The 24470-nt window shown below is 55.2% G+C and overlaps 2 protein-coding genes across 3 annotated transcripts in view; one reads left to right on the forward strand and one right to left on the reverse strand.

The window, feature by feature from the left end:
* NMT1 (N-myristoyltransferase 1) overlaps nucleotides 1-1384 on the forward strand; it is a 28567-nt gene extending 27183 nt beyond the window's left edge. The window contains exon 12 of the mRNA XM_019752207.3: nucleotides 1032-1384. Within this exon, the coding sequence (XP_019607766.1) occupies nucleotides 1032-1052 (21 nt within the window). The 3' untranslated portion in view covers nucleotides 1053-1384. The remainder of the gene's footprint in view (nucleotides 1-1031) is intronic.
* Nucleotides 1385-5634: 4250 nt separating this feature from the next.
* On the reverse strand, nucleotides 5635-23783 carry PLCD3 (phospholipase C delta 3). 2 transcript variants are annotated; one of them, XR_016022958.1, is made up of 15 exons: nucleotides 22991-23776; nucleotides 14329-14490; nucleotides 13991-14219; nucleotides 13521-13650; nucleotides 12331-12559; nucleotides 11603-11804; nucleotides 11308-11452; nucleotides 10573-10725; nucleotides 9119-9259; nucleotides 8850-9034; nucleotides 7940-8056; nucleotides 7069-7235; nucleotides 6712-6847; nucleotides 6468-6617; nucleotides 5635-6266 (listed from the first exon to the last, which is right to left on the reverse strand). XR_016022958.1 is itself a non-coding variant. In XM_019752205.3 (15 exons), the coding sequence occupies exons 1-15, from the start codon at nucleotides 23139-23141 to the stop codon at nucleotides 6178-6180; spliced, it is 2352 nt and encodes a 783-aa protein (XP_019607764.3). In that variant the 5' UTR covers nucleotides 23142-23783; the 3' UTR covers nucleotides 5635-6177. The 2 variants fall into 2 exon arrangements, 1 of the variants encoding a protein (XP_019607764.3); XM_019752205.3 differs by having other exon boundaries at nucleotides 8850-9000; nucleotides 22991-23783.
* Between the last annotated feature and the right edge of the window lie 687 nt (nucleotides 23784-24470).

Below are 24470 nucleotides of genomic sequence, written 5' to 3' on the forward strand. Positions count from 1 at the left end.
CAGTAGCAGGAAGGTTGTCTCCAGCTTCTCTCCTACCAGCTGACTCACCTCAGCTGGCCGGGCGCAGGGCTCTAAGTTGCCTACCGTTAACCATGAAGCTTAGAATCTGAGTATTAAGAATTTCTTTTGTAATTTTATTTATTTTATTAGCTTCAGGTGTACAAAACAATGTACTAGTTAGACATTTATACACCTCACAAAGGGAGAACCCCTCTCCCCCAACTCCTGCCCCTCTGACATCATATGTAACTGTTATAATTCCACTGACTCTATTCCCTACGCTGTACTTCACATCCTGTGACTATATATATTAAATTATAGTTGACATTCATTATTATTCAGCTTTAGCTTTAGGTGTACACTGCAGTGGTCAGGCAGCTACACTTCATCCACATGAAGTGGTCTCCCTAATAAACAAGTGTCCATCGGGTACCCTACAAAATCTTTCCAACATTATTGATGATATTCCCCAAACTGTCTTTCATATCCCCGTGGCCATCTTGTGGTTACCAATTGTGCTTTCTAATCCCCTCACCTTTTCCTTCATCCTCACCCCCCTCCCATGTAGCAACCCTCAGGTGTTTTTTTTCTCTATATCTCAGACTGTTTCTGATTAGTTTGCTCATTTATTCTGTTCTTTAGATTCCACGTATAAGTGAGATCATATGGAGAGGATTTCTTTTCCTCTTCCGGGCTGCTACCCTTATCCCAGCATGACCCTTCCTCTGCCAGCTCTGAAGGGCAGCCCCGGGCCATGGGTGTGGTCAGCAGTTACAGAATAACCGAGTGCTGGAGGGTGGCCTGGTGGCCAGTTCCTTACGATGTTGGCAGTCATATAACTTGGATGATCTGACCAATGTGTAAAGCCCTGCGCAGAGGTTGAGGGCGAGCCCCAGGTTGCTGTGACTGCTCGCACAGCCCAGTGGCAATGTACGGGCTCAGCCATTTGGCACTTCAGGTCTGGGTGGAGAAGTGGGCAAGGTTTCGGACACCTGCGACTCAATTCTGCCTCTCCCCATTGGCTCTCCTAGGTTGGGCTGGTGTTACAGTAACCATTTGCCAGTGAGATTCTGGAAAAAGCCACTGAGAATTCAAACCAGGAAATGGAACCCCACCACTTGTTGGTCCAGTTACCACAAACGTGAGATTCCCTGGCAAAGGGAACAGAAGTGAACCGGCTTTACCAAACCGCCACTGAACTTGACAATTGTATTGCAATGGTGTAGGCTGCGTGATGTCACCTCTGGCCGTGTCTCTGGTCTCCCTACTTTCCAATTACATCCTTACGCAGCCACAATCAAGGGAATGTAACTGCTGAAAACTAGCTCGTGATTGGCATATTATGGAGTTAACGGGTGAATAATAAAAGTATATATATATATTATATATATATAAATATTTTAAATATCTTTCATGTTCCAAATGTACAAGGGTGTTTGGTCTCTAATGAAAAGCTGAATCCAGATCAGTCCTCAAAATTAGAATCAAGGACAGTATCAGACAGACACATATTGGTACAGTGAATCGTTTCCCTCTGAAAGCAGGCACTGCCTTTTCTTGGGGGAGCAGGAGAAAGGGGATGTGGGGAGTCTTATCCAGTTCCCCTTCTGAATCAGCTGCAATGATTGGCTTCGAGAAGGCAGGGTAAGGTGGAGGGACTTTGCCAGGCTTGGGGGGGGGGGGGGGAGGCGCTCAGGTCTCACAGATGGCAGGTAGAGTCCTAGATGGGGTCATCTCTATGCAGAGGTTGTCTTGCAGACACTGGCCTTTTCTGCGTTCTGAAACTGGGCAGCGGTGATGATCTGTGGAAGCAGATTTCAGTGATTGAATCCCTTCCATCCTCTTGACCTGCTCCCTGTAGGAAGTCATCCTGCCAATTCTTTAGCCAACCGTTGTCAACCTTACAGGCACAAGTCCCCTGCGAGACTTTTCCATTCCCTGGGGTGACTGGCAGTTTGAAGGGGACTTCTGAACTCCTTGTAGCATCTGGGACCTTGTGGAAACCGTGTTAGTTCAAGCCCTGCTTAGCTCATCTTAGAGCAAAGAGCTGGCACCCTGTTGCCCCCAGGGTCACTGGGCAAGGACGGCGTGGGGCCGAATCCCAGACCCCTTCCGCCACTGGCCCCCGGCCTGTGCCTTCCAACCCATTGGCTATCTCTTGTGCTCCTTTCCAAGACACGCAGCCTGCAAAAAGTGGTGGTTAGACGCCGATCTGGACTTGGCAACAGAAATGACTTCATGTTGCCATCGTCTGAGTCTGATTTTCACTGGTGATGTTTGGTGGATTTTTGTGGTGGTGGTGACTTGTTGATGCTGCCAGTTTCCCCAGAAGTAACAGAGCCTCCTGTCACGTGGCAGTGTGTGTCGGCATTCCTCAGTTTGTGCTCAGCCAAGTGGCTTGGGGAGGATTGGGCTGTGGAACTGAGCAACCCGCATCCAGGCTTCTATGTACCTTTTGCTTCGGAAAAAGTAAATGGGTGGATAGCGTGATGGGGGGGCGTTTCCTGGCTGCTTTCACCTCGGCTACTTGTAGGGGAAAGGACATCTGGGCCGGGAAGCCAGGCTCAGCCTAGTCCTGCTAACTGAAGGGCGACAGAGCTGTGTTTCAGGCTGTGGGTTTTGGTGAGGTTTGCCAGAGGCTAATTCTGCAGAGTCCTGGAAGCTGAAGGAAACTGTGTGCTTGGGGTGGGGGCTGTGTCACTTGGCAAGTTGCTCGCTCTTTACAGACTGGATTGGATTCTCGCCACGGGCCCGTAGGGGCCTTCCTCCTCCTGTTGCACCTGTGCTACAAACTGCAGGCCCCAGCGTTCATGGCTGACCTTTGACTCCTTGACTCCGAGATACCCAGACCAAAGAAGCTGCTGTTCTCAGCAGGACGCGCACTGCGTTCCCAGACAGGAGGAGTCGGAGAGGCAGGGCCTTGCCTTCACACCTGCAGGCATCAGACCCTCGGCGCCCAGAGCCCTCACCCTGTGCAGGCTTCTAAGGATAGCAGACAACAATGTGCCCGATTCTTTCCTACCCTGGGCAGGACCTGGAACTTGGGAACGTTCCATCGGAGGCTTGGTCGGCCCTGGGCCAAGTCCCAGCCCGAACTGCCTCTGAAATTTGGGGCATACAACAGCCCCCGAAGTGAGCTTTGCCTTGGTTGACCCAGGTCATGGAATGGAAACTGGGAGGCCCATGGCTGCTCTGGAAGAAACATCTCTTGGAAAGGCCCCAGGTCTCCCACCAAAACCATGTGGCCTGCTCTTTGGACTCTGCTGTTGCCCATGGTGGGGACCTTGCCCCACCCTCAGCATCACCACCCACATCTGCGGGAGTCTGCTCGGTGGCTGCTTTTAGTCTCTGCCCAAACACTCCCTGGCTTCTTCACTCAACCCTTTCCAGGACTTCAAGCTCAGAGCGCTCAGAGAGAACCATTGCGTGGGGTTCAGAGCCTCCCCACAGGGAGCCTTGCAGGACGGTGGTGCCATGGCTGGCTTGAACCAAACAATGGAAGGACCCAAGGCTTTACCACCTGGGACCTGCCTCAGGCAGCTGCTGGCGGAGGCCGCCTGGGCGTGGCCCTCACTCTGCCACCAGTACTCCTCGCTGACACTGGGCTTTTGGATTCCCATGTTTCTAGATGTTTACGTCCTGCCTTTGGATTGACTGCATTTGACCCCTGGCCTTGTGGGAAATGCCCACGGCCTCCGGTCTCTTTGTAGGGAGAAAGCTGGGTAGAAATACACGGCTCTGTATTGAGGTCTCTATGGGGCTTGTTATCCCCACACATGCCTCCTTCCAGAGATGCCGATGTGTGGTTTGAAGGCCCACCTATTCAACACCTAGGTTTATGGGAAATTTCAGGACTTGTTTGCACCTCACTTCTAACTGCCATCGCCCCCCTTACTTGCTGGCTTAATGAAGCCCAAGGGTGGGTATCCCTGTGGTCTTTAATTCTTTGTCCAAAGATGACCAGCATTTAACCAACCCAAAGGATGGCCCGAAGGCCTGGAGAATTTCACGGGGCTGCAGTCTAGGAGGGTGAGGAGCTGTCACGCAAAGGGGGTGGGGCAGGAGTGTATCTCTTCTAGGTGCCTACCCACCCAGGGGCAGCCCTGTGGCCTGACACACCTGCCCCAGAACCAGAGGAGACCCAAGGCTTCGATTTTGCCCTACTACAAAGTGAAGGCCGGGCTGCAAACACTCCCTAGGGAGGCTACAAGGGACAAATTCATTCAAAAACCATTGACTGACTACAGGCGAGGTGCCGTGCCTGGGAACAGGGAAGGGGGAAGCTTCACCTTTTGTCTTGGCTTTTCTCTGGGCTGTGGGAGGGGCATCCATTTCGAGGGTGGGGTAAGGAATACCAAATGCATTGTCGTTCCGCTCGATACATCTCGTTTCTAATAAAGGAAGCAGCTGAAAAAAACCCTTCTGCCCTCTTGGTTTTCCTCTGGACAGCAGGTTGCAGTGGAACAGGTAGAGTCCCCAACCTGGACTTGAGCAGGGCGCTCTTCCTGAGGGCGACGGCACCCTGCAGGGAAGGCCCTCGTGACCACAGCACCAGGGCAACTTTGGAAGACTCCTTTGGCAAGGCTGCCCTTTCAGGGCAAGCTTGGCTCTTCCCCCAAACCTCTCCCACCTGCCGGCAAGGAGCAAGCACTGACCCAGTTTCACTCTTAGGAGGAGCAGAGAGCAGCCTGCAGTCTGGATTAGCAGTGGTTCCTCTGACGGAGGGCGCAGGTACTGCCCCTTGCCGCCCCTCCAGATGCCACATCTCCCCTCTGGGCCAGGGGCTGCTGGGTGGTTCTGTTGAGCCAGTAGTGCTTTTACACTGCAGGCCCCCAGGCGCCACCAGGCCCCACCGCACACCTACTGACCTAGCTCTCTGGAGAAGGGCCTGAGTAACTAGGCTTCCCGTTTCCCGTTCTCTTCCTCGGGAACTTTTCATCCGTTCCGTTCACTGAGCCCATGTTATTTTCAGCCCCCCCCCCCCCCCACATGGCTGGTGCCTCTGGGCCCTGAGCTGCAGCCTGAGAGGACACGACCTGCCATTAAGTTCTGCCCTTGTTCAGTGTCGGTGCTGTTGCCTCGTGGAACCCAAAATGCCAGGGCTCCCTCCACATTGAACCCCAGAAAGTCACCTTTCTGACAGGTTTTCTCTGGATCCTGTCATGTCTCGGCACACTTTCCCAGCATTTCTGAGGCAGCCTGGAGCAGCCGGTGCCTTCCAGGCCTTTGTCAAAAGGTTGGTTGGCTGCTGGAAGGCGAGCCTAAGTCTCGGGGGTCTGTCTACCGACTAGACGGGTATTGAACCCTGCTGAGCCTGGAAAGTGGGGGTCTGAGGCCCCTCAGAGTCCTGTCCCCACCCCCTTTAGGTCCTAACAGTTCTTTCCTGGCAGAAGCCCACCCAGCTGCCTGTTCCCCATTAAAGGCCCCTCATTGGGTTGTGGGGGCAGTCTTGTGATGCTGGCAGCAGCTTTCAGCTAAGAGCAGGAGTCAGGGCTATTTTGAGCTGTGGCCTCTCCTCCAGCACCCCTGGCTGCCTCAGACAAATTCAAACCCTGCTGGGGGAAGAGGCCCAAGGGACTCCCTCTGCCCGTCCCTCCTCGCGAGCCTGGGTATATCATCAGAGGGGGTCAGGGGTTGGCAGTACTAAACTTGCTTCTTTATTTTTTAAAATAGTCATGTTCTATCCTCTCCAGGACTCTTCTGTCGTGAGATAAAAGCCGGCTTCCGGTGTCCTCAGGGCTCCCAGCCTCAGCTCTCCCTTCTTGCTTTAACAAGGGAAGAGAGGTCAAGAAAATCTGGGAGGCAGAAGGGCCTTACGGGGGCTGGCCAATGTCTGGGTGGGGGAGCCAGGGGTGTGGCTCGAGTCCTTCAGCGGGGGCAGAGGTGCTGAGGGCTCATGTCCTGCTCCCCAAGTCTCCTGGCAGCAGTAGGCCTGTCTCTTCATAAGCCAGGATGAGTGAGGGGGGGCCAAGGACTTGAGCTGGCGCCGTTTCCAGGTCTCAGGGTTGCAGAGGAAAGGTCAACCACCTGTCCTTTAGGAGGCGCTGAGCCTGGCGAGCTGTCAGGATGGGCAGGCTGGACGGGCTCACGCCGCCCCTCCACTCCAGAGGAGAAGAGAGCCTCTGCCACGGGCGCCGCAGACTACACCCGCAGAAGCCCAGGGTGGAGCCGTCGCCCTCAGGAGTGCTGGATGCGGATGTGGACGAAGAGCGTGGCTGGTGACAGAGAGGCCCCGTCCTTGGAAAGCAGGTGAATGTGGCGGTACCCTGTGGGGAGAGGAGCCAGGCTTCAGGTTTGCTGCCCACCACCTTGCAGGACCCGGATTGTGCAGGGCACAGCCCACATCCCACCCCAGGGGCTGGGCCCCAGCTTGGCTCAGGGCAGGCCCTCCTGGGAAATTCACGGCCAGGTGAACAGGGCTTTGGGGCTCGGACCCCGTCCTTTCCATCCCCACCAACCCCACCAACCTTGCTTCAGGCTGTTGAGAGGCAGCGTAAACTGGCCCACAAAGTCATTGGGGGAGGTAGTGTCATAATCTTCCACCACAAACCGGACCAGCACCAGCTCCGGAGCCCGCAACTGGAACTGCAGGGTCTGCCTCCAGCAGGGGTTGAAGCCTAGGGCACAGGCAGGGCAGTTAGAGCCAGCTGGCCCGTGTCTCCCTGCATTCTCTGCTATGTGCCCCCCACCTCCCCCAGCAGGCCCACCCACCGTTGTTGAGAACGTAGTTGGTCTCCTTTCGAGCACAGTCTGCAGGCACCCCGTGGATCTCAACACGCACCAGGGGGTCCACGATGGAGTTGGGCTTCTCGGCATTCAGCTTGGGCAGCTGCTGTGCAGTCAGCACCTGTGGGGGACAAAGCTGAGCTTCAGCCTGGCCCTCACCAGGGCAGGACACGCCTTGCCCTCAGCACTCACCCTCCCCACGTGAGACTCACACCCAGACGGCCCCCCCACCAAGCCGACCCCAAGCCTCCGCGTCTTCCTCCACTTCAGGCTGGCACCCCGTGGACTGGAACCTCCAGCACCAGCTCTGAGCGCGGGTAGGGCTTGGTCCAGGCTGCTGACCTGGATGGTGAGAGTAGTTCTGGGCAGTCCGGGGCACTCAGGGTCAAAGCTGGTGTGGGGCTGCCGCAAGCAGGCAGGTTTCAAGATGTAGCCACACTGCCCGTTGACGAGGAAGCGCCCAGCATTGAGGTCCATCTCGTAGCCTGGTGTCTGGAAGTTCAGGGCCACTGTGGACACAGTCGGGTCAGAACAGGGGCTCTTGGTGGCCCTCTCCTCACTGCATGGTTTCAGGGGTCTCACACTGCCCTCTCCCCCAGGCAGACCTGTGGGCAGGGGGCTCAGTTCCTCTCTACAGAGGGCCCTGGGTCCTACTGTGTGGGTAATGCTGCCCTCCCACCATGGCTTGGGGAGGGGGGGTCATGGCAGCCAGGAGATCCAGACTGCACTGTCACTGGATATCCCTTCAGGCTGGAGTGGGGGTGCTGGATGGGACATGGAGAAGCCCCCACCTTCAGGGCCAGGCCTGGGCCAGAGCCAGAGCCAGGGCCTGAGGGGCTTGGGGTTTCCATGCCTACCCCCAAGGGGACCACATGCCCTACCCTTGGCGTGGGACTGCCCAGCCCCACGCCACATACCCAGTCCCTCAGTGTGGGACTGCCAGGGGGCTGTGTGCATGCGTGTGTCAGGGGTGGGGGTTTTAACTTCTACCTTCATAAAAAATGTGAGACTTTTACACTGTCAAAAACAAACGAGCCTAGTTTGTTTCCCCATGTACCCTGCTGGCAATTCTAATAATTATTATCAACAAAATGCTTTTTTCTACCTCTGGAAAGCTGTGTGGCCCCATCACTGCTGGGGCCTCCCACGACGCCCCAGAGGCCACCCCACAAAGCAGCACCCTGCCGACTCCCTGCTCTGCTGCCCCACTCACCCAGCTGACAGCCTGAATTCCACATGTCCTGGGGACTGTAGTTGGCCGAGTTCATCCGCAGCCCCAGTGGGTAGACACGGGTCAGCTGGCGGGTATTGTGCCTCACAAAGCTGTTCCCTGGGGGAGAGTACACTGGACTGTGACAGACTGCTGAGCTCCCCTCTCCCAGTGCCACGGCCTGTAACCCCTCCCCCAGCTGCAGAGACAAGCTGGGAACAGAGGCTGAATTCCCATCCCCAGCCACCCCTGCCCCAGCTCCTCTGTCTGACCCAGGGGTTGGGAGGACCTCAGAGGAGGTTGCCGAGTGCAGGAAGGAGCGGGGACCCCTCCCACAGCCCCAAATCCCCACATTCCCGACTCAGTGCATGGAACACCAGCCCCAAGCTGACATTCATTCCCTGTCTATCATCACTCGTCTCAGATGCAGCCTCCAGTCACACTGGGCTCCTGAAACCCTTCCTGTATGTCATGTCTGCAACCTGCTCCTCCTGTCTGGATATCCCTCCCTTTTGTCACCCGGCTGCTGCTTCCTCATACTTCTGTCAGGTGTCTTTTCAGGTATCATCTGCTCAGGAGTCCTTTCTGAGCTCACCCCCTTCTGCTGGGCTCCCCCAGCTCCTATCATGGCCCAGCTGATCACCCCGCATCATAATTACCCAGCGATGTCTGGCCCCAGTACTGGGCTGAGCTCCCAGGGAAGGCAGACAGCAGCCTGGCTCCCCCCTGGGCCTCCCCTCCAGGCATGCCCAGCCTAGTGCTGGGCATGTGCTGGGCACTCATACCCTGACCCCTCTCTGGGGTCCTCCTGCCTCTTTACTGCCCGCAAAGCCCTCTCCATCTCCTTTCCAGACTAACTGCAAGATACGTTCCCACCAGGAGCCTGCAGGCCCCCAGACGCCCGATGTCCTACCTGCCTCTCGGATGAGCTTCTTGGCCTTGCGCTCGCTGAGAGAGCTGACCTGGCAGGGCTGGTGTGGGGCAGAGGCAGGGCACAGGGTCCGCAGGCGGGTGGCACAGCAGTACACGACCAGGGCTGACAGTTCTGGGGAGATCTGCTTGGCCTGGGAGACGAGCCTCAGCGGGGGCGTCCGCCAGCTCCAGCCCCTTGTCCTCTTAGCTTCTTTCCCTTCACTAAGCTCCACAGTAATACCAAGCACCTGCCCAGCCCGCCCCACTCACCTGCCGCCTCTGCTCTGCAGCCTCCACCCCCTCTTCTTCCTCTTCCTCTTCCTCCTCCTCCCGGTCTGATAGAATTCGACCATCCTCACTCCGAGCAGCTGGCAGCTTCTTCCCCTTCACCAGGACCCGGCCCTTCAGCTGCTGCAGAGGCCAATATGGAAGGATTAAGCCCTTTGGCCTATGTCAGTCACTCAACCACCACTGCGTGAGGGGCTGGCTGGGGTGAGGGGCAGGAAAGGAGACACAAAGGTGAGTGGTTTCCAATAGGGAAAGATGGAAAACAACCTATGAGGCCATCAACAGGGAACTGGCTAACGAGGTCCCGCCAAACATCGGAACACAACACAGCAGCTGTTAAAACAAAGGAGACACCTCAGGATCGAAAGAGAAGGCACCTCTTCAAAAAAGGTCTCACATGAAAGAAGTGAGTGTAGAACATGGAATCACATGATCTTTTTTGTTTAACATTTGAAAGAGAAGCTAGCTATGGACAGAGGTATGTATGCGTGGGAAAATTCTGGAAAGATACACAAGCAATTGTTGAAGATGCTTACTTGTAAAATAGAATGGGGGTGAACCTGAGTGGAGGAAAACTCATTTTACATTATCTACACTTATGTACAGCTTGATTTCCCCCCCTCCATATGTACGTTTATTTTCATGCTAATAAAAAAATCAAATTACACACACACAAAGGTGAATCATAATTCCTCGCATATTTGGGGTTGGGAGTAGGCGGAGAGTTTTCTCAAGGAGCCAGAAAAGGATACATGTCCTAAGGGGGAAAATACAGTACTCTGGGGTTTGGGAGGAAAAGAAGCAGGACCACCTGTGGTTAGAATGCTGTGGAAGTTTCTAAGGTCACAGGAAGGAGGTGGTGCAAGAATTCTAAGCAGGTGGCAACTTGAGAAGCCAGATGGCTGGGAAGGAAGCTCCAGGTGGAGATGTCAACCATGTGTCAACCATGGCCCCTGAGGTGGGAATGGCTGAGCTCGCAGGGACTCTGGGCAGTGAGGCAGGGGTCAGGGCCAGGTCATGCAAGGTATTCTTGAATGCCAGGTGAGAGGGTGGGGTGGGTCTAGCCGAGAATGGAGGGCAACTAATAACGGCAACTGGACCTGGAGCTGAACAGCGCCCTCCACAACTAAGATTGAAAGGACAACTTGACTTGGAAAAAGTCCTGGAAGTACACACTGTTCCCCAATAAAGTCCTGTTCCCCTTCCCCAACAAAATCTTAAAAAAAAAAAAAAAAAAAAAAAAAGAGAAAGAAAGAAAGGAGGGCAGGAGAGTGACAAGACCATGGGGTGGCAGGTGTCAGATGAAAGGAGGAGCAGGGGAAGGTTAAGGCAGAGAGAGGTGCTGGGTCCTGAACCAGGAAGTGGCATGAGCAGGGGTGGATGGTGGACTGCAGACAGACCCTTCCCCACCCAGGCTGGGGGTCTGCGAGCATCACCTCTGGGGATGGCAGCTCTTCAGGATTCTGGGAGTCCAGTGCCTGTGTCACCAGCATATCCCCCAGGATGGTGCGGAGGTGATGGGCCATGACAGCCTGCTGCTGCAGCCCACAGTGGTTCTCCAGGGATAGGATGACAGGGTATGGGGACAGCTGCGGGGGGAGGAGGGGCAGCAGCAGCTCAGAGATACGCACCGGTTCTCTCCCACTCCCTTCCCAACCAGGGCCCCTGCTACACCCAGGCCCCTTCGGGACAGGCAGGCAAAGGCAGGGCTCTTGCAGGGGAGTGAGCGGTGGGATGTTGGACGCATGCTGGGGCCAGTGTTTACACAGAGGGCAGAGGGCAGATATGGGGCCTCAGAAAGAGTGGACTGTCTGGGAGGCTGAGGGCAACTGCAGGAATGGTCATTGCCATTAGGTGGCAAACTTTTCCCCCCACCTCACCATTTGCTGACTGTAAGATTTGTGTAGTTTCACTGAGATTGGAGTTTTATGTAGACACCAAGTTAAGCTTCTCTTTTCTGGCTTATTCTTTGGGGGTCATGATTAAAATGTCCTTCCCTACCCCAAGGTTGTCTTCTGGAGATTTTGTGATTTTAATACATTTACTAAATACGAGGGTGGGAGAAGGGAGCCTCTCGCTCAGCTTTATCCTACCCCATTGGCCAGCTGTCCCAGCAGCAGCTGGTGAACAGACAACTCTCTATGCAGGGCGGGGGTCATGGGGGCTCTCACCGTGAAGGCATGGTCACGCACGGCCTGGACCACGTCTCGGAAGAGGATCTTGGAGGTGAGCGTGTGGCCGTGGTAGATGATGGGTTCCCCTCCTGGCCCCTCCCAGCAGTCCAGCTCCACACAGCGGCATCCCTGGGCGAAGGCCCTGCAGACAGACACAGGCCAAGGTGTCAAGTGGGGGGCACAGGCTGAGCCAGGTGGGGCCCAGGAAGCCCACAGTGGGAGTTGAGCCCCGTCTCCCCCGCAAGCTGGGCTCCCAGAAGTGTCCACCGCCACTATTCCTCCAGTACAGTACCTCACATAGGCCTCGGTGCTGCTGGGCCCCCCGATTTGAGAGTCGGTCAGATAGGTATTGTGGGAGGAGGAGATGAAGTAGTGGGCGAGGGGCTGGTCCATGTCCTGGAACACGCATGTGTGGGCCGGGTCCAGGGCAGCCCCCTCGGGCGACAACAGGTACATCATGAAGCCATCCAGAGTCATCAGCTGGTGCTGCTTGGCTGCAGGGATGGGCAGAAGACAGCAGCAGGCACCATAGGGAAACCCCATGTCCAGCCCCAAATGCCCCCCGAGCTCACTCCACTTAATACTGGTGAGCACCTGTCTATTGACTGGGCTCTACAAAGTCACGCCATTCGATCTTCAGCCAGACCCTATGAGGAAGACACACTACTGTGTCATTTTGCAGATGTGGCAGCTGAATCTGGAAGAGGCAAGATAACCTGCCCAAAATGGTGCCCACAGCCAGTAATAGCAGAGCCCACTTACCGTGTTTCCCCGAAAATAAGACCTAGCCGGACCATCAGCTCTAATGCATCTTTTGGAGCAAAAATTAATATAAGACCTGGTCTTATATGATAGTAAAATAAGACCGGATCTTATATTAATTCTTGCTCCAAAAGACGCATTACAGCTGATGGTCCGGCTAGGTCTTATTTTTGGGGAAACACGGTAGCTGGGAACCCAGACCTGTCAGATGCCAAGACGTGGGATGTGCTGACCCCAAACCACCTGTCAGATCCCCACCTGTCTCATTGAGCTCGTAGTTCTGGATGAGCTGCTGAGCGCGGGCCAGCGTGGCACCATCCTCGCCCTGGTCCTCCAGGAACTTCAGCAGCTCAGGGGCGCTCAGCACACGGTCCTCGCCTGAGTACCGATGGAAGATCTCCTCCAACTCCGGGCGTTTCAGCAACCGCCGCAGAAACTCCTCAATCTCAGTCCCCTCCAGCCGCTTGTTGTTGGAGCGGTCGCACTCCTAGAAAGCAGTGGGGAGAGATGCAGAGGAGGGGACACCGTGGAAAAGCAGGCCTGCACTGACACACCCATCATCTACCATGGCCGGAAGGCAGATGTCCCCCATTTCACAGGTAGAGAAATTGAGAGCTAGTGAGGCTCCGGTCTCGCTCAAGCTCACACAGGTGGTAACTTGCAGGGCTGAGGGGATAAGGAAGGGCTCTCGGGTTCAGTGCCTGACCCTCTGTACCATGACCTACCCCAAGAATCAAGATGTGGGAGGAAAAATGGGGACCCAAGGGCAGAACTGAGCCTCTGTGCCACAATCCCCCACTCCCGTGGATATACATTCCCATCTTCACATTCCCATGTTCACACCCAGGGTCAATGAGCAACAAAACACTGAGGAGCCATGTGGAGTTGTTGGCCCAGGGGGACAGGTGCCGTGGCTCGCCTATCTTTCAGTGTCACCGGCTGGTCACAGAGTCAACATCTACACAGGGGTCTGCTATGTGCTCTGACTGGGCCATGGATGCAGAGCCCAGCCCCGTGTGCCCGTCTGTGCTCCCACATGTGTAGAGGTGCCACGTATGCCACAGTGGAAGGTGTGCTCGTGTGCCTGTGAGCTGACTCTGTGCTCCTATGTGCTAGCCACGTATGGTCACCTGTGCAAAGGGTGCCCTGTGGACTCAGAGAAATTAAAACGACAGCTGTGCTGCCCCCTTGGGAGAGGTGGGGAGGCCTGAGGTCCTCCCAGCCCATGGGCTCTTCCTGAGGGTGAGGAAAGCAGCTCTGGAGAGCACTCCCATCCTGGCCCACTGGCCTTAGGGGAGAACAAAAGGGTAAGTAGGCCCAGATGTGGCCTTTCTACCAGGAGAGGCCACTTTCTCCACAAAAGCTAGGTGGGGAGGGAAGGTGATGACTCAGCTAGCTGGGGGAGGGCAGAAAGCAGGTCAGAAGTCAGAGTGGTGGCAGGTGCCCACCTTGAAGAGGCGGTAGGCATACATGTCGTTCATATCCACGTTCACCATTCTGAGCAGGCTTTTGATCTCCTTGAAGCTCATCTTACTGTCCTGGTTGGAGTCTGCCCGGTGCAGATAGGAGTGGATCCAGGTGTGGGTGCTCAGGAAATACCAGCAATAGGTTGGGCACTGCCCCCAGCTAACAGGTAACCGACAGGTATGTCACCACCTCCTGGCTCTGGGGGCTTCCGGATGTAGGTGCCCTTGGGCTCCCTGAGCAAGCACTGGGGTGTCCTCCATGGGACTGGGGCTCCCCAGAGCCAAGAGGCCATGTCCCCACCCTCAATTCTGGAGACAAGGGGCTCTGGCTCAGACTGTGGATCCCCTAACGACGAGGCCATACTTCCCCTTGGCCTAAGGTCCTCCAAGGACAGGACCAGCTTCCGTCCACTCCTGGCCCCGCCACCCTCACACCCTCAGGGACAGGATATTGGTCGAGACGTTCACGCTGGCTCATGGCGTCGAGGCACGAGCGCAGCTTGGCCAGGCCGCGTATCCAGCGCTGCGCCTCCTCCTCCGTGGGCGCCACCAGGTCCAGGTTCTTGCGGCGGCCCTTGAAAGCGATGGTGAGGCAGCGCGCTGGCTCGAAGGCGCCCCCGAAGCGCCGCAGGCCCTCGGACTGGTGACCCTCGCGGACAGCCTCGATGTGCTGCACGAAGACTGCGGGGAGGGACGGCCACAGCCGGCAGGTCAGAGGTGGCGGGCCAGGTGGGCACTGTCCCCGCCCAGGCACTGTCAAGCCCGCCGGTGCCCACTCGTCCCAACTCACATATGTGCTGCGATGGTGCGCGGCGGAAGCGCCGCTGGAACCATATGCTTGCGCCGTCCTCTTGCAGGCGGTACAGCCGCTCCTTCTGCCACGTGTGCGAGCGGATCTTGCACAGCCGGGAGCCTCGCAGCATGGCGCGGACGTCCTCATCCTCGGTCAGGCCTGCGGGGTGGGAGGCCAGGGGGCACCTTCTTAGTGGAACATTTACCCATTACTGGGTTTGACCTGGGCCTTGGTGTGCCTCACAGGCCCCGCTGGGAGGGGCCCGTAACAGGCCTTTCCTCCCTACCAAGAAGCAACATCTGAGACCCTAGAGCAGAGCAAGCCATCAGGACACACCTGGGACTTACTTGGCTGTTGTAAATGATGCTATTATACAACGAACGTGGAGGTGTCTATGTCTTTTTGAGTTGGTGTTTTCGTTTTCTTCAGATAAATACCCAGAAGTGGGATTGCTGGGTCCTATGGTAATTCTATTTTTAATTTTTTGAGGAACCTCCACCGTGGCTGCACCAATTTACATTCTCACCAATAGTGCACAAGGTTCTATTTTCTTCACATCCTCACCAACACTTGTTATTACTTGTCTTTTTGATAATACCCATTCTAACAGGTGTGAGGTGCTATCTCATTGTGGGTTTGATTTGCATTTCTCTGATGATGAGCAATGTCAAGCATCTTTTCATGTACCTGTGGGCCATCTGTATGTCTTCTTGCGAAAAATGTCTATTCAGATCTGCCTAATTTTTTAATTGGATTGTTTGGGGGTTTTTTTGCTATTGAGTTGTACGAGTCTTTTATATATTTTGGGCATTAGCCTTTTATCAGGTATATAATTTGCAAATATTTTCGGAAAGAGAATTTCAATTCAGGGTTCCAGGGAGTCAAGTCCCAACTCTGTCACTTCCCAGTTATATGGCCTTGGTGGCACTAACCTGTGACTGCTCTAAACCTCATATTCTCCATTAATAAAATGGAGACCACAGTAGTACCTGCTACAAAATCCAAAATTCAGTCAAGATGCTGCCCATCCTGATGGTGCCACACGCTGCTTGGATTGGCCTCAACAGGGGTCAAGGGTTTATGAGTCAAGGACAATAGAAAGGGTGGGAACCAGGCAAACTGTAGTACAACGCCCTTTGGAAGGAGGCTGCCCTCCTCCAAAGAACCGGAATCTGGATTTGTATGTGAAGTGTCCAGATTTTTCAATGTTGGCAACTAAATCAAATTGAAATAAACAAACAAAAAACCCAAAACACCACTGTGTGAGCCAAAGGAAATAGGACTGTGGATTTCTCTTCCTTTATTTTAACAAGCCCCCAAAACTGTGTTTGGCTTTAAGCTTTGTGGCCCCAAGGCCCCTGGTTACCCAATTGCAAACTCTGATCTAAGGAATCAAGTATAAATCCCTGGGCCTTCCTCTTTCACTCTCTCTTGGAGCTTTTCTCTTTTCTCTTCCTCATACTGGAGACCTTCAAGGTCTGGCTCAGACATCACCCCCTCCAGAAAGCCTTCCTTGATTTGTCCTCAAAGAGGAGTTCTTTCTCCCTGACCATCAACGACACTTTTTACTTTCATTCAAACAAACAAACACTCACCTAAACTGTAATTTCATTGGACTTTAATAAACCCAAAGGCAGGGATGAGGTCCAGTATCTTCACCTCAGTGCTTGTCCCAGGGCCAGACTCGCAGCCAGTGCTTTGTGAAAGGGGAGGCAGATGGACAGACTAAGTGCACTCTATTCCCAGCCCTGCCCACTTCTGTCCTGAGTTCAGAGCAGATGCCTTGTGGGCCTGGGTTTCTCAATCCTGGCTGTGCATCAATATCTCCTGGGGGAGGTTACAAAACCCACGGCCCAGAGAGTCTCATCCAGCAGGTGTAGGCTAGGCCTCGGCATCTGTGTGTTTAAAACCCCACCCGTAACCTTGAGGGTGACAGTGATTGAGAATTAAGGTCTCAGGGGCAGTTGGAGAAGCCTACCATCCTTAGGAGGCTAAGGTTCCCCTTAGGGCCATCCTGTGACCTAATGGCTCTAAAGGTTTCTCAAGGTTTAGACTGTGGCCCCCTGGAAGGGTCAGCGTCCACTCGGTGCCCCCTAGCCAGAAAGGGGAGGTGGAACCCTCATCTTTCCAGACAAAGAGCTGGAACATAGCATGTGCCAGGCCAAGAGACTCACCAGACTCCCAGACCTCTATCCCCATATCCAGGCAACCTCTGAATTCTGTCATCCTGAGAAATAATAGGATGGAGGTCAGGGCACTCAGGGAAACCTGAAGGGCTATCAAAACTGCAGCCACCCCTCCTCCCTCTCTCAGCTGTGGGAAACGGAACCGTTCCTTCCTGTGACAACCAGGCTGTGCAGTGGGGCCACCTTCCTTGACCTGGCCGGCCCTCTGATGCCAAGTCCGTAGCTGTGGGGGTGGAAAAGCAGGGGGCTAGTAAATGACTAAGGCCGGAAATGGAAGTGAGTCACTGAGGGCCTGCTTTTTCCAGAGTCTTTTACCAACGGGACATGGACACAGGCAGCCTGATCTCTTGACCAGCCTCCCACTGGGACAGGTTCCCACATTGAGGGGGCCCCTGCTCCACCAGGAACCTGTTGGGGGAAGGCGCCTGTCTACCCAACTGGCACTGGCCCCTGGATCACACTGCCCCTTGGTTCACACTGTCCCCCAACCACACCCCCAGTGGAAAAGCCAAACAGAATGAGGGTGCAGGGCCAGGTACTGAATTCCTGTGTGCCTCTATTTCCCCATTGCTTGAGCTTCTGAACCCTGGGGAAATGAGGATCCTGGGGTGTCAGACAGGAGGGGCAGGACCAACAGAGATAAGGGGACGAGGTCAGGAGGAGGGCCCAGTCTGGGCAGCGGTGCTGGGAAGGGCCTGACTCTTTGCCCAGCCACCCAGTAAACATTATAGGTCCTGCCAAGGCCAAACCCACAGATGTTTCCTTGACCTCAGTTCTACCTGCTCAGAGCAGGTGCGTAAGCTGCTGGCCTCCTGTGATTTCTGTGGGTTCTCTATCCATCTGTGCCTTGAACCTGGAGCTGGGCTGTGCCAGCACCATGGCTGCTTTGTCTGAGAAGGTGGGGGAACAATCATGAAATGATAGCAGTAAAAATGAGGACAAACAATACGCAAAAGGTAGAAACAACCCAAGTGTCCACTGATGGATGGATAAACAAAACGGGGTGTATCCATACAGTGGAATATTATTCAGCCATAAAAAGGAGTGAAATCTGATCTATGCTACCATATGGATAAACCTTGAAAACATTATGCTAAGTGAAATAGCCAAACCCAAAGTGACAAACTTTGTATGATTCCATTTATATGAGGAACCTAAAACAGTCAAATTTATAGAGACACATTATATGTCACTTACACTTCAATTTTAAACAATCAGAGACGAAAGTAGATTAGAGGTGACCAGGGTCCAAGGGAAGGGAAGAATGGGGAATTACTGCTGAATGATTACAGAGTTTGTTTAGGGTGATGGAGAACTTTTGGAAATAGTACAACATTGTGAATGTAATGAATGCCACTGAATTAGCCTCTTAAAAATGGTTAAAATGGCCAATTTTATGTTATATATATATTTTAACACAATTTTAAAAATTAATAATGTAACATACAAGAAACCATGTACACTTTAAATGGGTGAATTGTATGGTATTCACCCAATTCCCAATAATTCCCAATAAAGCTGTTAAAGAGGCACAGAGTGGCCGACTAAGTTGTCCATGGTCACTGGACAGGAAGTAGGAGCTGGAATGCATGAGAGCCGGGGAGGCCTAACCGCAGGAATATGTGTGTCTCCAATGAGCTAAAGCACATAGAGTGGTCCATGTAGGGCCTGGCTCACAGTGCACACTCAATAAATGACAATAAAGAAGGAAACTGAGGCAGTGTCCCGGGAGGGACAACAGACCCAGGTTTTCTGCTACCTCTGTCCTAAGTCCCATGGCCTCCAGCTGGGCCCTTCTCCCGCCCAGTTCCTCTTGTCATTTGGGGCTCACACACCTTCCCTGAGCTGACTGCTTTTCTCAGTCCCCAGAGAGCAGTCAGAAGGTGGTGAGGAACAGGCAGGCCCATGGTTTCCCAACTACCATCTTCAGCCTGGGCTATGTGGGCTGCCTGGGGTCTGGGGCCAAAGCCAGGGACAGGAAACTGTCTCAATGGCTGAGCTGGAAGGGGCTGTGGGGAAGGCCAAGTCCACCTCTGATCCCGAATTCCACCCTTTTCATGGGTGGGCCACTCAAAGAAGGCAAGCTGTGCGTAGGCTGAAGACAGTGTGGACCACGCAAGGAAGGGATGGATGCAGGGGCTGCATAGGGCACAGTCAGTGGTCAGAGCAGGCTGGCAGTGGGCATGGGAAAGGAGGGGAGCTGCTGTGTCTTCATGGGGCGTGTAGACGGAGGGGTAATATGCAGAGAGCAGGGTGTTAAGGAGTGGTAGGTTTCAACTGAGATGTGTGTAGGTTGGTGTGTACACAGAGGGTGTGTGCACTGGGGTGTGTGTGTGTGTTTGGTGGGAGGGAGGAAGGTGGGTCAGCTTGGGGAGGAAAATGGACAGTGTGTGTGTACGTGCGTGCGCCAGTACACAATCAGGAAGGGCACATGGCACTCCAGCAGGAATGTGAGACATGCAGGGAACAGTGACAACTGACAGCTTTGTGCCAATGGCTGAGGGGAGGAAGAGCAGCTTTTCCTGGTGGCTGGGGTCTGAGGCTGTGGGAAAGGACACACAATGATGACAGGTCCCAAACACCTTCTCACCTGAATCCTGCAGCCAGCAGGCAGCCCTAGCACCTCAGGAACCAAGCATGTCTCTCTTGCCCCGGCTGGCCACCACACCCAGGGCTACAGTCCAGCAGAGCTTGGAGCTCAGTGCCAGAGTCCATAACATTCCTTGAAGAATCAACAAAGTCAGGAAAGGCAGGCGGTGCTTCCCCTGTCCCTGGGACAGACAGTGAGATGAAGTTGGCAGCACCCTCCCTGGCAGAGCCAGACAGGCATGAAGCCTGTCTGGGGGCAGAAGTCATGGGGAGAGGGTTCCCCAGAGCTGAGGAAAGAGGGGAGGTCGGGTGGGGCCACAAGGCATGACGGAGCCAGCTCCCCCACTCCTGGTCCTGCCTGGCATGTCCCTGCTTAGCAAGCAGGGCTGCCCAGCCCTCCCCATCACCAGGCTAGGAACCTGCCAGCACTGGGGGCCGCTCTAAAGACCCCCACTCCAACCACAGCAGCCCCACTCACCCTGAAGGAGGCGTCCTGGACAGGCTACGGGGAGAGCCCTCTTGCCCTGTGGCACTTGGTGATGTGTGCAAGCTAGGGAGGGCAGGGATCAGGATTCTGCCTACTCAGTGCTCTGCTCACTGGCAGGATTGAGGACAGGGTGGAGCATCAGGGGCACAGAGTCAGACTGGAGATCTGGGGAGACAGGGCTGTCGGGTAAGATTCAGGATGCCCAATTAAATTCGAATTGCCGATAAACAACAAATGATAGTTTAGTGTAAGTATGTCCTGCATCATTTGTTGTTTATTTGAAATTCACATTTAACCGGATACCCCTGGAGGCTGGCAGGGCCACCCTGGGGAAGAGTTGGACTCGGGGCCAGATTGCCTGGGTTCACATCCTCGCTCAGATAACTGAATCTCTCTGAACCTCAGTTTCCTCATTTGTAACAGAAGGCTCACATGATTGTGAGTATTAAATGAGCTAATATGTGAAAAGCCTCAGCATAGTGTTATAAAGATGTTAATTAGTATTCATTCTTTCTGGCAATAAAGAACCATCATTAAAAACTAGGCTTTGGCGGCAGACAGGCAGACACTGTGCAGACTCTGGCTGGTAGCTTCACCCCCTTTACCTGTAATGTGAGGACAGCAGCACCCTGCCCTGAGGGGCCTCGGGGGTTAAATAGGACCCGGGCTAACGCAGGCTCAGCACCGCGCCTGGACCATCTCAGGTGCTTACTGGCTCTTCACTCTCCTACTATTCCTGGCTTCCTGAGGGCAGGCCAAGCCCACAGTCGGCAGGGGCAGGGGCAGGGGCAGGGGCAGAGGTAGAAGAGGGACCCCAGGCTTCACAAATGACTCCCCCTTGTGTGGGGTGGCCGTTTCTCCCTCCTCCTCCCCCCCACCCCCCAGTTTCCTCCTGGTAGGGCCCTAAAGGCCTTCTTTTCCTTGGGCCCTTCTGAGCCTTTGACCTCTGAGCCACACCCTGCCCTAGTCTCTCTCTTGACTTGGTCTAAAATAAAATCTGTTCTCTGTTAGCCTCAGGGGTGTGGCCATGGCCAAGACAGTGTACAGCTGTGAGGATTATTGCAGGAAGAGCTGTGGCTTGGGTGGTAGTGGAAGCTGCCGTGGTGGTGGGCCCAGGCCTTGGTGTGGATGGCCTGAGGGGCCGGGCCCCAGACACCTGAGTTTCATCTGCAGCCTGTCCCTGGACTCAGTGAGGCCTGGGGAAGGGGTATTCCCCACAGGGAGACATTCCTCTCTTGGCAGTCACTCCGACTGGACGGGGCAGTGGTGGGGAGGGAGGGCGACATTCTGACACTCACATCGTTCCTGACAGTGTCACTATGACAGAGTGCCCGGTCCCGTGAAGACTTACTCAGCCTGGGCTTAGCTCTAATTATTCGTCAGCAAATATCTTCTGCTACTAACTGTGAGCTCCCCAAGGGCACGGCACCGTGCTAGTCACCTGCGTAGCCCCAGCCCGGGGCACAACTGATGGCGCTGAGCAGACGTGTGTGGAATGAAGAGGCAGACAGGTGTGCAGGGCATCACCTCGCCCTCCCACGACATCCACCCCCTGTCCACGGCTCACTCCTGGGGCTGTTGCTCTAGCCCAGCATCAGCCCTTGGCTGTCTCAGTGGCATTCCAACGACCATCGTACTCTCTCCAAACCACCACTGTTCAATAGCCCAGAGAATGACACTGCCACCCACCAGAGACGCCTTTCCAATTCCACTGACTGCAGAGTCCAACCTGGTTTACATCCTAGGCTGTTCTGGAATCTATCTTGGCTACACCAGCTCAAGTTCGTCCGAGCCCCACCATAGCTTGCCTAACTGACCCCTCGGCCTCCCTCCTATGGGTCTCCCTGTTTCACCCCTGCCTTAGTCCAACCCACCCCTACTCAGCACAACTCCTGCCATGATTGTCCTGCCTTCCTGCCCTCCAGAGAAATTCCACAACTCCACAGGAGGGGCCTAGAAGATCTGGCCCCACCTGCCTCTCCCCTTTTGCCTCACTCCAGTCTCTGGCTCTAGGGTGCAGCCAGGGCCCTTGCTGGCTCCCCAGCATCTCACTTGCCCCCTCCCTTCCTAGTACTGTTTCTTTGCTTCATTGTCTGACCTCCTTCCTGATGCTCAGGTCTCTGAGGGACAGGACTGTGTCTGTTCTGTTCGTTGCTGAATCCCCAGGGCAGAGCATATTATAGGCATTCAATGAGTGTTGAGTGTACGATTGATGGAGGGTAAGGCAGAGGTCATGTCTTAAGGAGAGTGCCAGACACAGTGCTCAGAACATAATCTGTGCTCAATAAATTCAGGTTGAATGAGTGAGTGGAGGTAGACGTAAGAACCGGGGGCGGGCAGTGGCAAAGAGAAGGCAGGACTGGCAATTGGGACCCCTGAATTCTGCCCCAAGATTCACACAGGTCTCCTGGGAAGCCTCGTCCTTCTGTTCCCTCAGACCCATACCTGACCTCTCCATCATTAACAATTCTACCAACAGCTTTTCTGACAGACCAGTTTCACAGTACTTCATATTTTTAAAAATACTCTCACACATACGACCCCCTCTTTCAAGCCACTCAATCACCCAGTCAGTTCCACTTTGCCCAGGCTCTGAGGGTACCAACAGCAGTGTGGTGGAGCACAGCCTGCATGCCACCTTTTCCTTTTACTAGCTGTGTGGTCGTAGACAAATTCCTTGACTTCTCTGAGTCAGTCTCATCTGTGATTGTACCATCTACCTCTTAGAAAGGTACTACATATGTAACTACCCAGGGCCACACGTCTCTGGGAGATGCTTAATAAGCTACAGTTCCATCCCCCTGGCCCCAAGGGACTTCCCCAAATCCGAGATGGGAACTCTGGCTTTCTGATACCAAGGACAATGATCTCACCAGTTAGACCAGTCCCTCCGGTGCTGTGTTGCTGCTGCAACCCCTGTGGGGGCTGCTGGGTTGGAGGGCTGGCTTAAGAGGCAAGCACCTTCCTCAGCTCTCACGCCCGCCTAAGGGCAGCCAAGAACCTGGGGTGCCCTGGGGCCCTCAGACCCTAGAAGGCACAAGGTGTTGGGAAGGCGGGTGAAGGACGCCCCAACCCTGTCTCCCACTGCACTCTTCGGGCCCTCAGGGACCCCAATCAGCTTCCCTGGCCCAAACTCCCACTCCAACACGCCCCGCGGGCGCCTCCTGGTGGGAAACAAAGGCCATCCTGGGACCCCCGCTCCAGCTCAGGGATCTCAGGTGACCGTAGGTGCGACCCCCAGCTGGAATAGTTCTGGCATTCCATATCTCAACATACTCCCCACAACCCCATGCAGCCTGGGAAGCCCTAGAACGCCTAGCCGGAACACCCCAGACCTCCCAAGCTGCGCTGTAGGGACAGTCCGAGCCCACCAGAACCGCCCCCGCCGGTCACTGACCCATCTTCTTCAGCGCCTGCAGCCCCGGCCTCTTGGTGCCGCCGTCCTGGGGTGAGGGCGGGGTCGGGAGCGCAAGGGGCGCTGCGACCTGGGCCGGCACCGGGGTCTCGTCGCGCCGGCGGCGGAGGTACCTCCATCTGCCGCACAGCATGGCTCGAAGGGGCCCGGGCCCTGCCCGGGATCTGCGCGCGAGGACAGGGCAGCGGGGGCGCTGCTCCCGCCCGGCCCCGGCAGTGCGCGCGGTCGCGAGCGAAGAAACTTAGCGACGCCGGGAGGGAGTCGGGAGAAGTAGGTGTTGGGAGGAGGGAGAGAGGGAGGGACGAGGTAAAGGGAAGGAGGGACAGGGAATAAGGGGCGGGGCCGAGGACGGCGTGGAGGAGGCGAGAGGCAGCTGAGGAGAGGGGTGGTGACTCCAGGCGGGGAGTTGGGCCCTCTCCGAGGTATGGGGAGGGGCAGATCCGAGCCTCCCCTTCCCGGTCTCCTCGTTCGGCCACTGCTCCTGAGTCCCACATTCGCCGAGTGATCCTGGGATCCCAGCGTCACCGGCGACCCGAACCTCCACTGCAGGCACTAGAGGGCGCTATAGCGGCCCTTCTGCACAGACACCCGGACCCTGACTCAATGAGAACTCATGACCCCTCTCCACCCTCTCCATTTCTAGTCCCACCGGGAGGCCTTAGAAGGAAGCCAGAAAGGGGACGGGGTCTGCCGAGGGGCTCTTCCTGGGCCAAGGGTTCCAGGGTCCGGAGAGCCGATAGAACCCTGGGAGCTGAGCCGGGCTGCAAGGCAGCCTCAACCGGAGGGATGGGGGAGCGGGAAGTGGTAGGTGGGGGGGTAGGAAAGCTCTGGCTGTGACATCATAGGATTAACTCTCTCTTGTCCGGCTTCCGAAACCTCAAGTGGTAGACACCTGGAAGCTGACTAGTCTGGAGAGGATGGGGTTGCGCTCAAGTCTAGATTCGCTGGAAGAACTGGGTTCTGGGGTTCGCGGCTTGGACTGGTTGGCACCCTAGCCGGGCGCTTGATCATCCCGGGACGTCCACTGCACACTGCGTAGAAGTCCCTAACATCAACCTGTGGATAAGCGTCGAGTGCGGGTTCTGATGACAGTGTCACGCATACACTTACTATATATGAAACCACCTGCGTATTTGTGCGTGAAGTGTGGGATGAACAGGTGCGCGCACGTCTGCGCTGTCTCTAGTGCCCTTGGTGGACGGGCGGAGAGGTGGGCGCACACCGCCACTTGGCGGCGGCCAGGAGCGTGGCATCTCAAAGAGAAAGCTTAGTTTCTAAAGACGTAGATTTGCCACCTACTTGCTCCAGGCTCTACCCCATTCTCAGATATCCCTGACCCAGAGATTCCGCAAGCTGGTTGGTCCCCACCCCTCTCTGGATATTCTTTCCAAATGTCAAGTCTTCGCCTCTGCATTTTTGATCCAGCAATTCCTTCCTCCAGGAATGACCTTCTGCATTCTTC

Source organism: Rhinolophus sinicus, chromosome 12, assembly GCF_057876585.1.
Source record: "Rhinolophus sinicus isolate RSI-liver-muscle chromosome 12, RSI-T2T, whole genome shotgun sequence".
In the NCBI taxonomy this organism is placed as follows: domain Eukaryota; kingdom Metazoa; phylum Chordata; class Mammalia; order Chiroptera; family Rhinolophidae; genus Rhinolophus; species Rhinolophus sinicus.

What these genes read in the sequence shown, in the direction of transcription:
- PLCD3 (XM_019752205.3), bottom strand. Translation starts at nt 23,141, where the DNA reads ATGCTGTGCGGCAGATGGAGGTACCTCCGCCGCCGGCGCGACGAGACC. An exon ending in TGCGTGACCATGCCTTCACG is followed by an intron (nt 10,726 to 11,307) that starts GTGAGAGCCCCC and finishes CTCCCCCCGCAG; the next exon opens with CTGTCCCCATACCCTGTCAT. An exon ending in GAAGCTCATCCGAGAGGCAG is followed by an intron (nt 8,057 to 8,849) that starts GTAGGACATCGG and finishes ACTCTCCCCCAG; the next exon opens with GGAACAGCTTTGTGAGGCAC.